The sequence below is a fragment of the Salvelinus namaycush genome, chromosome 21, assembly GCF_016432855.1.
Source record: "Salvelinus namaycush isolate Seneca chromosome 21, SaNama_1.0, whole genome shotgun sequence".
Classification (NCBI taxonomy): Eukaryota; Metazoa; Chordata; class Actinopteri; order Salmoniformes; family Salmonidae; genus Salvelinus; species Salvelinus namaycush.
In genome coordinates, this window is record NC_052327.1 from 54,124,089 (window position 1) to 54,138,141 (window position 14,053).

Genomic DNA, 14,053 nt, shown 5'->3' on the forward strand with positions numbered 1-14,053 from the left:
CTTTTGACCAGAGTCCTATAGGCCCTGATACAAAGTAGTGCACTCCTTTTGACCAGAGTCCTATAGGCCCTGATACAAAGTAGTGCACTCCTTTTGACCAGAGTCCTATAGGCCCTGATACAAAGTAGTGCACTCCTTTTGACCAGAGTCCTATAGGCCCTGATACAAAGTAGTGCACTCCTTTTGACCAGAGTTCTATAGGCCCTGATACAAAGTAGTGCACTCCTTTTGACCAGAGTCCTATAGGCCCTGATACAAAGTAGTGCACTCCCTTTGACCAGAGTCCTATAGGCCCTGATACAAAGTAGTGCACTCCTTTTGACCAGAGTCCTATAGGCCCTGATACAAAGTAGTGCACTCCTTTTGACCAGAGTCCTATAGGCCCTGATACAAAGTAGTGCACTCCCTTTGAACAGAGTCCTATAGGCCCTGATACAAAGTAGTGCACTCCTTTTGACCAGAGTCCTATAGGCCCTGATACAAAGTAGTGTACTACATAGGGAATACGATGCCATTCGGGTGCAGAAGGGGAACTGCAGAAGATCCGACGTATAAATATAATTACAACCAACCAGAAAAAAGATTACAAATCTCATCCATCCTCCTCTGCAACAATAAAGTGGCACGTTCTTCAAATCTATAAATCAACTATATTTGTCTCTTGTATATTTAGACATATAAAACAGAAATGGTTTTGTACACTGGATTTGAATTACTAAAATATGCAGTGTTGTGAACTAAAAAATATATTTTTTTCTTCCAAAAAATTAAATGAACTAAAAATAGTTATAAAACCAAGCTGAACAGTGGAACTGTTGAAGGGTGAAAACGTTACTGTCATCACTGTGTCTGTGTGTAAAGGAACACGTGCCAGTCTTTTCCCCAAGGGAAGGAAGGAGTCATCACAGCAGGATACAGGCCTTATGCTCTGAACACACCCTAACCATCAGACAATATTCAATCACAATCAACTCCAACTACAAACTAGAGAAATAACGGCAATGGAACTAATTATATTCTAAAAGCAACAGTATCGATGCCTTACTATTGTCTCATTGTTGCAAAGATCAAATGTGATTACATGGATAGTAGGTGAGGGGGGAGAAGAGGGGAAAGTGGTGGTGATGTTAAAGGGAACATGAATTGACGTCATGGCACAGGAGGATGTGATGTCATACTGTAGTAAGGTATAGATTGAACAGCGTGGTCTAACGGGCCCATCAGTCTGTCAGTCAGTCCAGTTTGTTGGGTTTTGTGCTGGTTGTGTCATGTCCTAGGGTAGAGGTCTTCTCACGTGTAGGTCTTCATTGAGGCCAGGGCTAAAAAGAGAGGGAAAGAAAGAGATTATTAAAAAAGGAGACAGAGAGCGAGGAAGAGAGAGGGAGATGGAGAGAGAACGAGAGAGGAAGAGCAACTGGAAACATTGAGTTTACAGGCCTGAGTTTTCTGTCAAAAATGTAGTGAGCTTGAGACTGAACAGAGAGGAGAGACTGAACAGAGAGGAGAAACTGAACAGAGGAGAGACTGAACAGAGAGGAGAGACTGAACAGAGAGGAGAGACTGAACAGAGAGGAGAGACTGAACAGAGAGGAGAGACTGAACAGAGGAGAGACTGAACAGAGAGGAGAGACTGAACAGAGAGGAGAGACTGAACAGAGAGGAGAGACTGAACAGAGGAGAGACTGAACAGAGAGGAGAGACTGAACAGAGAGGAGAGACTGAACAGAGGAGAGACTGAACAGAGAGGAGAGACTGAACAGAGAGGAGAGACTGAACAGAGAGGAGAGACTGAACAGAGGAGAGACTGAACAGAGAGGAGAGACTGAACAGAGAGGAGAGACTGAACAGAGAGGAGAGACTGAACAGAGGAGAGACTGAACAGAGGAGAGACTGAACAGAGAGGAGTCTCTTACGGGCGTTCCTACACACACTTACTGCTGCTACTACTAGACACAGATGAAGTGGGAGCCATCAGTGAGCTGGGGGGGTGGCTGTGTGTTAGGAGGTGGAGATGAGGAGGGTTGGGGCTCAGGAGGAGGTGAGGAGGATGACAAGCTGCGCACTGCAAACCACACACACACACACACCAAGTACATGGTCACACACACACACACACCACGTACAGACACAAGACGTGCACACACACACACCACGTACATGGTCACACACACACACCACGTACAGACACAAGACGTGCACACACACACACCACGTACATGGTCACACACACACACACACCACGTACAGACACAAGACGTGCACACACACACACCACGTACATGGTCACACACACACACACCACGTACAGACACAAGACGTGCACACACACACACAGCGGAAAAACAAACAAGTTGTTTACATTACTTATTTCATTCTTTAAAAAAATGTAAAATGAGTGGATGACAAAACAAGTAAAGCAAATCAATGAGGTAAATCAAATAAATGTCATGTCATGTTAAGCTTGTGAACAAATCTATGTTCTATCCTGTGGCATAGAACATTAGTTGAAGAAAATATGAAGTCACATAAGCAGCATGAATTGATTGCATATTATGAACCAAAACTGGACAAATTACTAAGCTGTGTTTTTATTCTGCCATCCTGTTCTACGTTGTGTCTGGAGGCCTCGGCAACCAGCTCAAAATCAAATGTCATTGGTCACATACACATATTATTCTACATTGTAGAATCTACATTGTAGAATAATAGTGAAGACATCAAAACTATGAAATAACACATATAGAATCATGTAATCACCAAAAAAGTGTTAAACAAATCTAAATATATGTTATATTTGAGATTCTTCAAAGTAGCCACCCTTTGCCTTGATGACAGCTTTGCACACTCTTGGCATTCTCTCAACCAGCTTCAGGTAGTCACCTGGAATGCGTTTCAATTATTAACAGGTGTGCCTTGTTAAAAGTTAATTTGTGGATTTTCTTTCCTTCTTAATGCGTTTGAGCCAATCAGTTCCGTTGTGACAAGGTAGGGGTGGTATACAGAAGATAGCACTATTTGGTAAAAGACTAAGTCCATATTATGGCAAGAACAGCTCAAATAAGCAAAGAGAAACGACAGTCCATCATTACTTTAAGACATGAAGGTCAGTCAATGCGGAAAATTTCAAGAACTTTTAACGTTTCTTCAAGTGCAGTCGCAAAAACCCATCAAGCGCTATGATGAAACTGGCTCTCATGAGGACCGCCACAGGAAAGGAAGACCCAGAGTTACCTCTGCTGCAGAGGATACGTTCATTAGAGTTACTAGCCTCAGATTGCAGACCAAATAAATGCTTCACAGAGTTCAAGTAACAGACACATCTCAACATCAACTGTTCAGAGGAGACTGTGTGAATCGAATTGCTGCAAAGAAAACACGACTAAAGGACCCAAATAAGAAGAGACTTGCTTGGGGCAAGAAACATGAGCAATGGATATTAGACCGGTGGAAATCTGTCCTTTGGTCTGATGAGTTCAAATTTGAGATTTTTGGTTCTAACCTCTGTGTTTTTGTGAGACGCAGAGTTGATCTCTGCATGTGTGGTTCCCACTGTGAAGCATGGAGGAGGAGGTGTGATGGTGCTTTGCTGGTGACACTGTCTGCGATTTTTTTTTAGAATTTAAGGCACACTTAACCAGCATGGCTACCACAGCATTCTGCAGTGATACACCATCCCATCTGCTTTGCACTTAGTGGGACTATCATTTGTTTTTCAACAGAACAATGAACCACCACACCTCCAGGCTGTGTAAGGGCTATTTGACCAAGAAGGAGAGTGATGGAGTGCTGCATCAGATGACCTGGCCTCCACAATCACCCGACCTCAACCCAATTGGGATGGTTTGGGATGAGTTGGACTGCAGAGTGAAGGAAAAGCAGCCAATAAGTGCTCAGCATATATGGGAACTCCTTCAAGACTGTTGGAAAAGCATTCCAGGCTAAGCTGGTTGAGAGAATGCCAAGAGTGGGCAAAGCTGTCATCAAGGCAAAGGGTGGCTACTTTGAAGAATCTCAAATACATGTATATTTATATATATATGTTGACCCGAATACAGTATATACATATGAAGTGGGTAAAACAGCATGTAAACATTATTAAAGTGACCAGTGATTCCATGTCTATGTACATAAGGCAGCAGCCTCAAAGGAGCATGGTAGAGTTACCGGGTGGTAGCTGGCTAGCGACAATGATTGAGGTTCAGGGCAGGGTGCTGGGCGGAGGATGGCTAGTGGTCATAGGAGATGTTCTATGTTATCCTGTTCTGTACCGTTATACTGTGTTGTACTGTACCTGCCACCAGCTTGCTGCGTTTGGAGGCCTCAGCAGCCAGTTCATAGGATATGTTGATCATTTTCTCCTGATCCTGAGCTGTGGCCTCCTCCTCAGCCTCCTTCTCTGGACCAGGAGGAGAGAGAACATTCTGCATACTGGAGAGACAGACAGAGAGAGAGACAGAGAGACAGACAGAGAGAGAGACAGAGAGAGAGAGACAGAGAGAGAGACAGAGACAGAGCGAGAGAGAGAGAGAGAGAGACACAGAGAGAGAGAGAGACACAGGAGAAACACACAGAGCGAGAGAGAGAGAGAGACAGAGCGAGAGAGAGACAGAGCGAGAGAGAGAGAGAGAGAGAGAGATGGAAGAGACACAGAGAGAGAAACAGGAAAGACACAGAGAGCGAGAGAGAGAGAAAGAGAGAGACAGGAGAGACACAGAGAGAGAGAGACAGGAGAGACAGAGAGAGAGAGAGAGACACAGGAGAAACACACAGAGCGAGAGAGAGAGATGTTAGGGTTAAGACACACTGTGGCCTCCTCAGCTTCCTCCTCAGCTTCCTCCTCAGGGCTCAGCACATCAGGGGAGAGCACATTCTGCATATTGGAGTGACAGGACACAGAAATATATTGCATTTGCACGAAACACAATTACCCCAGGACAGGAGACAAAAAAAGTATGTTTTATAAATCCAATATCTGACATTTAGAACGTAGAATGTGGCAATTTCACGTAAAGCTCACGGCCATTGGACTCTGGATCAGTGGAAACACATTCTCTGGAGTGATGAATCACGCTTCACCATCTGGGTTTGGCAGATGCCAGGAGAACACTACCTGTCCAAATGCATAGTGCCAACTGTAAAGTTTGGTGGAGGAGGAATAATGGTCTGGGGCTGTTTTCATGGTTCAGGCCCCTTAGTTCCAGTGAAGGGAAATCTTAATGCTACAGCATACAATGACATTCTAGATGATTCTGTGCTTCCAACATTGTGGCAACAGTTTGGGGAAGTCCCTTTCCTGTTTCAGCATGACAATGCACCCGTGCACAAAGCGAGGTTCATACAAAAATGGTTTGTCGAGATCGGTGTGGAAGAACTTGACTGGCATGCACAGAGCCCTGACCTTAATAACCCCATCAAACTCCTTTGGGATGAATTGGAACGCCGACTGCGACCCAGGCCTAATCGCCCCAACATCAGTGCCCAACCTCACTAGTGCTCTTGTGGCTGAATAGAAGTAAGTCCCAATGTTCCAATGTTCCAACATCCAGTGGAAAGCCTTCCCAGAAGAGTGGAGGCTGTTATAGCAGCAAAAGGGGGGGACCAACTCCATATTAATGCCCATGATTTTGGAATGAGATGTTTCGACGAGCAGGTGTCCACATACTTTTGGTCATGTAGTGTATCACAAACAATTTTGGGGAAAATCATGATAAAAGTGATAATTGTAGGCCCTTTGTTTTTTGACCTTATGATCTGGGAACTGTAAATGATACGGACAACATCTTGGTGCCATTATACACCTTGTAATGTGCTCTGAAATATGGAGTACGTCTACATTCTGATACATATTCAACATTTAACATATTATTATAAATATCATAAAATGACTCTTTTTGATGTTGTTCATTTTATGATATATTGTTTGGAACAATATACTCTACAAGTACATCACAATTCCAGTGGTCCCTCTGCTATTTATGAAGGCGTGATTTTGTTTTATGAGCATCACATACAGTGAATGGGAAAATGGATTCAAAGGGAACTCCCTCTCCTGGTGACTTGCTGAATGTGCAATCCTAAAGGAGGGCTGTGATTGGTTATTTGTATGTATAAAATGGGTCATATCATTAAAAGTACCAGAAATGTGACCTGTTTGAAGAGTACATTGTTAGAAACAATATGTCTATGAAAAAGCAAAGTTAAATTAAAAAGGGGTGTTTTGAGATGTTAAAAATATATTAACGTTGAATAAATGAATGTAAATAATTATATTTTAGAATCTAGACATACTCCATCATTTATTTTAACCTTTAGGCAAGTCAGTTAAGAACAAATTCTTATTTGCTATGACAGCCTACTGTTAAGTTCATGTTTTAAGTATCCCTATATTTCTGCTATTACGGGGCTATGACTCAGTCTGGAGTGCGCCTGCGCGGGAAGTCTTGATGTTGATGGACCTAGCCTGGAGTGGAATGGCTACCTTGTAGTGTGTTCATATAGTATAGTAAACTTTGTTAAACTGGAACCTTGTCGTTGTGTCATTTCAAATTAACATTGGTAGCAGAGGATGGTTAATAACTACAATGTGCCACCTCGCTTCGACGAGAAGAGGTCGTACGAAAGTTGGAAAAATGAACTGGGAATCTGGACACGCGTTACTAATCTGGACGTGAAAAAGCAAGCGCTTGCGGTCGTATTATCGCTGGAGGGAAGAGCGAGAGATACGGCACTGGCAATATCCCTGGAGGATTTGAACAAGGATGATGGGAACTTTGATCGGAGCACTGGATCCTGTATTTCTTAAAGAAGAGAAAGACCGTGCCTACGAGGCATATTCACACGTTGACAGTGTTACGAGAGATATTTCGGTTGCAATGACGGACAACATCATTGATTTGGAACAGAGGTACAATAGGAATCGCAAGTATGACATGGTTCTCCTGGATGCAGTGTTAGATTTCAAGTTGCTAGATACTGCCTGTCTGGATGGTAGAGACATGGTTCTCCTGGATGCAGTGTTAGATTTCAAGTTACTAGATACTGTCTGTCTAGATGGTAGAGACATGGTTCTCCCGGATGCAGTGTTAGATTTCAAGTTGCTAGATACTGTCTGTCTGGATGGTAGAGACATGGTTCTCCTGGATGCAGTGTTAGATTTCAAGTTTCTAGATACTGTCTGTCTGGATGGTAGAGACATGGTTCTCCTGGATGCAGTGTTAGCTTTCAAGTTACTAGATACTGACTGTCTGGATGGTAGAGACATGGTTCTCCTGGATGCAGTGTTAGCTTTCAAGTTACTAGATACTGTCTGTCTGGATGGTAGAGACATGGTTCTCCTGGATGCGTTGTTAGCTTTCAAGTTGCTAGATACTGACTGTCTGGATGGTAGAGACATGGTTCTCCTGGATGCAGTGTTAGCTTTCAAGTTACTAGATACTGTCTGTCTGGATGGTAGAGACATGGTTCTCCTGGATGCAGTGTTAGCTTTCAAGTTGCTAGATACTGTCTGTCTGGATGGTAGAGACATGGTTCTCCTGCAGTGTTAGATTTCAAGTTGCTAGATACTGCCTGTCTGGATGGTAGAGACATGGTTCTCCTGGATGCAGTGTTAGCTTTCAAGTTGCTAGATACTGCCTGTCTAGATGGTAGAGACATGGTTCTCCCGGATGCAGTGTTAGCTTTCAAGTTGCTAGATACTGTCTGTCTGGATGGTAGAGACATGGTTCTCCCAGATGCAGTGTTAGCTTTCAAGTTGCTAGATACTGTCTGTCTGGATGGTAGAGACATGGTTCTCCCGGATGCAGTGTTAGCTTTCAAGTTGCTAGATACTGCCTGTCTAGATGGTAGAGACATGGTTCTCCCGGATGCAGTGTTAGCTTTCAAGTTGCTAGATACTGTCTGTCTGGATGGTAGAGACATGGTTTTCCCAGATGCAGTGTTAGCTTTCAAGTTGCTAGATACTGTCTGTCTGGATGGTAGAGACATGGTTCTCCCGGATGCAGTGTTAGCTTTCAAGTTGCTAGATACTGCCTGTCTAGATGGTAGAGACATGGTTCTCCCAGATGCAGTGTTAGTTCTCAAGTTGCTAGATACTGCCTGTCTAGATGGTAGAGACATGGTTCTCCCGGATGCAGTGTTAGCTTTCAAGTTGCTAGATACTGCCTGTCTAGATGGTAGAGACATGGTTCTCCTGGATGCAGTGTTAGCTTTCAAGTTGCTAGATACTGTCTGTCTGGATGGTAGAGACATGGTTCTCCCGGATGCAGTGTTAGCTTTCAAGTTTCTAGATACTGTCTGTCTGGATGGTAGAGACATGGTTCTCCTGGATGCAGTGTTAGCTTTCAAGTTGCTAGATACTGCCTGTCTAGATGGTAGAGACATGGTTCTCCCGGATGCAGTGTTAGCTTTCAAGTTGCTAGATACTGCCTGTCTAGATGGTAGAGACATGGTTCTCCTGGATGCAGTGTTAGCTTTCAAGTTGCTAGATACTGTCTGTCTGGATGGTAGAGACATGGTTCTCCCGGATGCAGTGTTAGCTTTCAAGTTGCTAGATACTGCCTGTCTAGATGGTAGAGACATGGTTCTCCTGGATGCAGTGTTAGCTTTCAAGTTGCTAGATACTGTCTGTCTGGATGGTAGAGACATGGTTCTCCCAGATGCAGTGTTAGTTCTCAAGTTGCTAGATACTGTCTGTCTAGATGGTAGGAAGAAACAGTTGGCTTTGACTGCTTGTACTGTGCTGAGTTTTGCATCAATGAACTCGGCACTAAAAATAATTTTGGGTGAAAAGTCGTTTGTCGCGCCAATAGCAGATGGAATGCAAGTGAGTGACGCAGCATATTACACTGAGCAGCAGAGAAAAGGCGCCAACAAGTCACGTTCTCAAGACAACCAGAAGAGGGCGCCATTTCCCGGCACAAATCCACTGGACAAATATGGAAGGAGATCAACATGTGCTATTTGTCAAAGCACTTACCACTGGGTTAAAGACTGTCCTCATAAAACATGAACAAGTTAAACGAACAGAGGAAAATGTAAACACAGAGATAGAGCAGTGTAACATTACACTGTTTTCAAACCAATCTGCTTCTGATACTGAGATGTTTATAGTTGAATCCTTAGGATCTGCTGTGATTGATACTGAGATCTGTATAGTTGAATCCTTAGGATCTGCTGTGATTGATACTGAGATCTGTATAGTTGAATCCTTAGGATCTGCTGTGATTGATACTGAGATCTTTATAGTTGAATCCTTAGGATCTGCTGTGATTGATACTGAGATCTGTATAGTTGAATCCTTAGGATCTGCTGTGATTGATACTGAGATCTGTATAGTTGAATCCTTAGGATCTGCTGTGATTGATACTGAGATCTTTATAGTTGAATCCTTAGGATCTGCTGTGATTGATACTGAGATCTTTATAGTTGAATCCTTAGGATCTGCTGTGATTGATACTGAGCTGTTTATAGTTGAATCCTTAGGATCTGCTGTGATTGATACTGAGATCTGTATAGTTGAATCCTTAGGATCTGCTGTGATTGATACTGAGATGTTTATAGTTGAATCCTTAGGATCTGATGTGATTGATACTGAGATCTGTATAGTTGAATCCTTTGGATCTGCTGTGATTGATACTGCATGTACACGGACAGTGTGTGGTGCAAAATGGCTTGATAGCTATGTCAGTGAACTAAATATGAAAGAAGTACAAAATATGATCGACACACCAAGCAACAGAGCTTTCAAATTTGGAGATGGGAGAATTGTCCATTCTACCAAGAGAGTTAAGATACCAGCAAAAATTGGTCAGACTAAGTGTCACATTGAAACAGAGGTGGTCCCTACAGATATCCCCTTACTATTAAGCAAAGCTTCCCTCAAGAAGGCAGAGGCTGTACTAGACATAAAAAATGACAAGGCAGTGATGTTTAAACAACCAGTGACTCTTGAACTTACTACCTCGGGCCACTATTGTGTAAACATTTTAGACAAAGACATCACACAGAGTCCATGTAAAAATGAGATTCTGACTGACACCGAGCACATGGAGATTCTGACAGACCCAGAGAACATGAACACAAAGGAAAAACACAAAGTGTTGTTAAAGCTTCACAAACAGTTTGGACATGCTACAGTTTACAGACTTCAGAAATGACTCAGCAGTTCAGGGAATAATGATGATGAGAGTATTTCCATTCTACAGCAGATAGTTAACAGTTGTGAGACATGTCAAAAATACAGTAAACCTAAGCCCAGACCAGCTGTTGGTTTGCCACTGGCTTCCAAATACAATGAAACAGTGGCTGTAGATCTATATGAGCCTGGACCAAGTGTGGGGTATCTTCACATAATCCACCACTTCACACGCTTCAGCGCTGGAAGCATTGTGAATACAAAGAAACCCAGTGACATCGTCAAGCACCTCATTCATTCATTGGTATTGTGTGCATGGCCCGACCCAGAAATTGTACAGTGACAATGGAGGAGAACTCAATAATAATGAAATACGAGAAATGGCAGAGAAACTCAACATGGAAGTAAAGACAACTGCTGCATACAGTCCATGGAGAAATGGACTTGTGGAGAAACTGTAACGGTTCTCTTCCGTTGGTGAAGGAGAGGACTAAAATGCAGCGCGGCTAGTGTTCAACATATTTAATAAACAAAGAGACGATAACGTGAACACTATACAAAATACAAAATAACAAATGTGAAAACCGAGACAGTCCTATCTGGTGCAGAACACAAAGACAGAAGACAACCACCCACAAACCCCAACACAAAACAAGCCACCTAAATATGATTCCCAATCAGAGACAACACAAAACACCTGCCTCTGATTGAGAACCATATTAGGCCAAACATAGAAACAGACAAACTAGACACACAACATAGCATGCCCACCCAGCTCACGTCCTGACCAACACTAAAACACACAAGAACTATGGTCAGAACATGACAGAGACATAATCAAACACTCAGAGATTATGCTGAAACTGAAGCAAGACAATAGATGTGACTGGAAAACAGCCCTAGATTGGACTTTGATGGCAAAAAACTCAATGCACAATGTTCATAGTTACAGCCCATAGCAACTAGTGTTGGGCAGAACCCTAATCTTCCCTCTGTACTGGTTGACAAGCCACCAGCACTAGAAGGGACCAGTGTGAGTGCATGGGTGTGGGACAGCACCTTTCAGCACGACATGCAGCGAGAACTGGAAACAAAGTGTACTACAAACAAGTTGACTGTCAAGAGTGGAAAGGAGCGGGAGTAGTCATTGGTCAAGATGGTGTGGTGATATTTGTGAGGCACGGAGGCATCATTGTCAGGGTGCATCACTCAAGATTGCAGAAAGTAAATGATCAACAAGATGGAGGGGCTGTTGCTGAGAATCAGTCTCCTAATGAAAATGACAAAGAGGACACAGTAACAGACACAAACCTACCAGATGTCGCATCCAATGATATGGACACTGAAACTGAAACAGGAAATGGAGCAGACACCTTCAACCATGTCACAGGTAATACTGTTGAGGGTTCAAATGAGGAAAACATTCAACAACAGCCACATGTGTTAAGAGAACATGGTTGTTCCAATCTGAAAACTGGACAAGCTGTTAAATACATGGACAGAGAAAGTGGTATTCCACATACAGCAACCGTCATTGGACGAGCAGGAAAAGCCAAAGGAAAACACCAGAACTGGTACAACTTGCAGTACTCTGAACCAGCTACACTTTCTGGTACAACAAGGTCATCTGACCTGTCACTTGTAGATAATATCAGAATTGAACCAATGGAAAATCGAGAAAAACAGAAGGACATTCAAAATGATGATGTACTTGAAACAAAGGACGTGTCATTTGACTCAGCTAAGCTAGATGAGCTCAATAATTGGAGGAAAAATGGAGCGTTTGAGGAAGTCAAAGACATTGACTCAAAAATGTGTCTCAACACAAAAGCACGATCACTTTTGTTATGTACCCTTAAAGAATCCTCAACTGGAATAGTGCCTAAAGCACGTCTAGTGGCTAGAGGTTTAGAGGAGCTGGCTGCTAAACAACTCCCAGAAGACTCACCGACATGCGCCTCAGAGTCACTCAGATTGCTGACGTCAGTGATCTGCCAGAAAAAATGGAAACTTAAATCCATAGACATCAAATCTGCATTTTTGCAGGGAACAGAGCTGTCAAGGGACATTCACATCCGACCTCCGCCTGAAGCTGAGAGCGAAGGAACACTGTGGAAACTAAAAAAGTGTGTGTATGGACTGGCAGATGCATCACTCTACTGGTACAACAAAGTCAAGGCAACAATACTGAATACAGGTGGAAAAATGTCACAAGTGGATCCTGCAGTCTTCTATTGGCTTGATCAAGACCGCAATGTGACTGGAGTATTTGCCTGTCATGTTGATGACTTTATCTGGGGTGGCTCACAGACCTTTGCTACAACTGTGATTCCACACCTCAAAGCTGTTTTCCAGGTCGGCCGTGAGGAGCACGATCACTTTTGTTATGTTGGCATAGAGTGTATTACAGTTGATGGAACAATACTGATGCAACAGGAGAGCTATATCAAGAATCTTCAACCCATCCACCTGGATTCTTCAAGAGCCGTACAAAGGAATTCCCCTCTATGTGGAATTGAAGCTGGTCAATTGAGGTCAAAGATAGGATACATTTTATGGGTTGCTAGACAGAGTAGACCTGATGTAATGTTTGATGGTTGCAACTTGGCATCTAACACAAAACACGCCACTGTACAAACCATCCATGAGGCAAACAAAGTTGTTCGTAAACTGAAATCACAACGAGTGACATTAAAGTTTCAGCATGGTGGAAAAGATGACTCTTTGAAACTAGTTGTCTTCAGTGATGCTTCGCTGGGGAACCTTACAGATGGAGGCACACAAGGTGGACATCTAATCGTGTTAATGGGTGAAGGAGGAAGATTCTCACCTATCTGTTGGCAGTCAAAAAGGATCAGAAGGGTTGTAGGAAGCACACTTGCTGGAGAAACCCTTGCTCTTGCGGATGGAATTGCAACTCTGTTCTCAGAGCTTACCACTGGTGAGACAAAACGGCACTTTCTACCTGTAGTTTGTGTCACTGACAACTACTCATTAGTTGATGCTGTGAAGTCAACCAAGTCTGTCACAGAGAAAAGACTTCGAGATTAGCAGCATCAAGGAACTTATTCAAGCACAGAGAATCCAGCGGATTCTGTGGTCGACCACAAAGGAACAGCTTGCTGACTTGACTGTCTGACTAAAAAAGGAGCATCCGGTCTTGTGCTCCTACAGGCTCTCGCTCCTACAGGCTCTCAGTAATGGAACGTGGCAGCTTGAGTAATACAAATAAAAACTGTCACACAATCCATTTGTAATGAGGAACTTGAATAATACTTGGAACATTTAATTATGTTGTTGATGTTTTATTTGTCTTTAAAGAAAATAGGGAGATTAATGTTTTAAGTATCTCTATATTTCTGTTATTACGGGGCTATGACTCAGCAGGAAGTCTTGTTGTTGATGGACCTAGCCTTGAGTTGGAATGGCTACCTTGTAGTGTGTTCAGACAGTATAGTAAACTTTGTTAAACTGGAACCTTGTCGTTGTGTCATTTCAAATGAACACCTACTGGGGAACAGTGCCTTGTTCAGGGGCAGAACGACAGATTTTTACCTTGTCAGCTCGGGGATTTGATCCAGCAACCTTTCGGTAACTGGCCCAACGCTCTAACCACTAGGCTACCCGTCGCCCGAAATATATATTGTCAGGATCATGTACAGTTCCCAAATCATAGAGTCTTACGGGAGGCATGTAATCGGGCTAAAAAGGGCCTAAAATGGACACTTTCATCATGATTTTCTCAAAAATGGTTTGTAATACAAATGTAAAAAGCACATGAAACATCCTTCCTCCCAGTGAAGTACCTATGTGAGAATTGACAGAACAATCGGAGATATCAAAAATATTTTCTGCTCCTGCTGTTGTGGAATAACCCCATAGACGGGGAAGTAACATGAGCGGATCAGAGGAGGCTGGTGG

The 14,053-nt window shown here is 43.0% G+C and overlaps 1 protein-coding gene across 1 annotated transcript in view; it reads right to left on the reverse strand.

Annotated features, from left to right (window-relative positions):
- Nucleotides 1-311: 311 nt before the first annotated feature.
- The window catches only part of LOC120065977 (pleckstrin homology domain-containing family A member 5-like), a 233,931-nt gene continuing 220,189 nt past the window's right edge, over nt 312-14,053 (reverse strand). The window contains exons 22-24 of the mRNA XM_039017017.1: nt 4,292-4,428; nt 1,936-2,062; nt 312-1,319 (exon numbers count right to left, since the gene is read on the reverse strand). Of these exons, the coding sequence (XP_038872945.1) occupies nt 1,947-2,062; nt 4,292-4,428 (253 nt within the window). The 3' untranslated portion in view covers nt 312-1,319; nt 1,936-1,946. The remainder of the gene's footprint in view (nt 1,320-1,935; nt 2,063-4,291; nt 4,429-14,053) is intronic.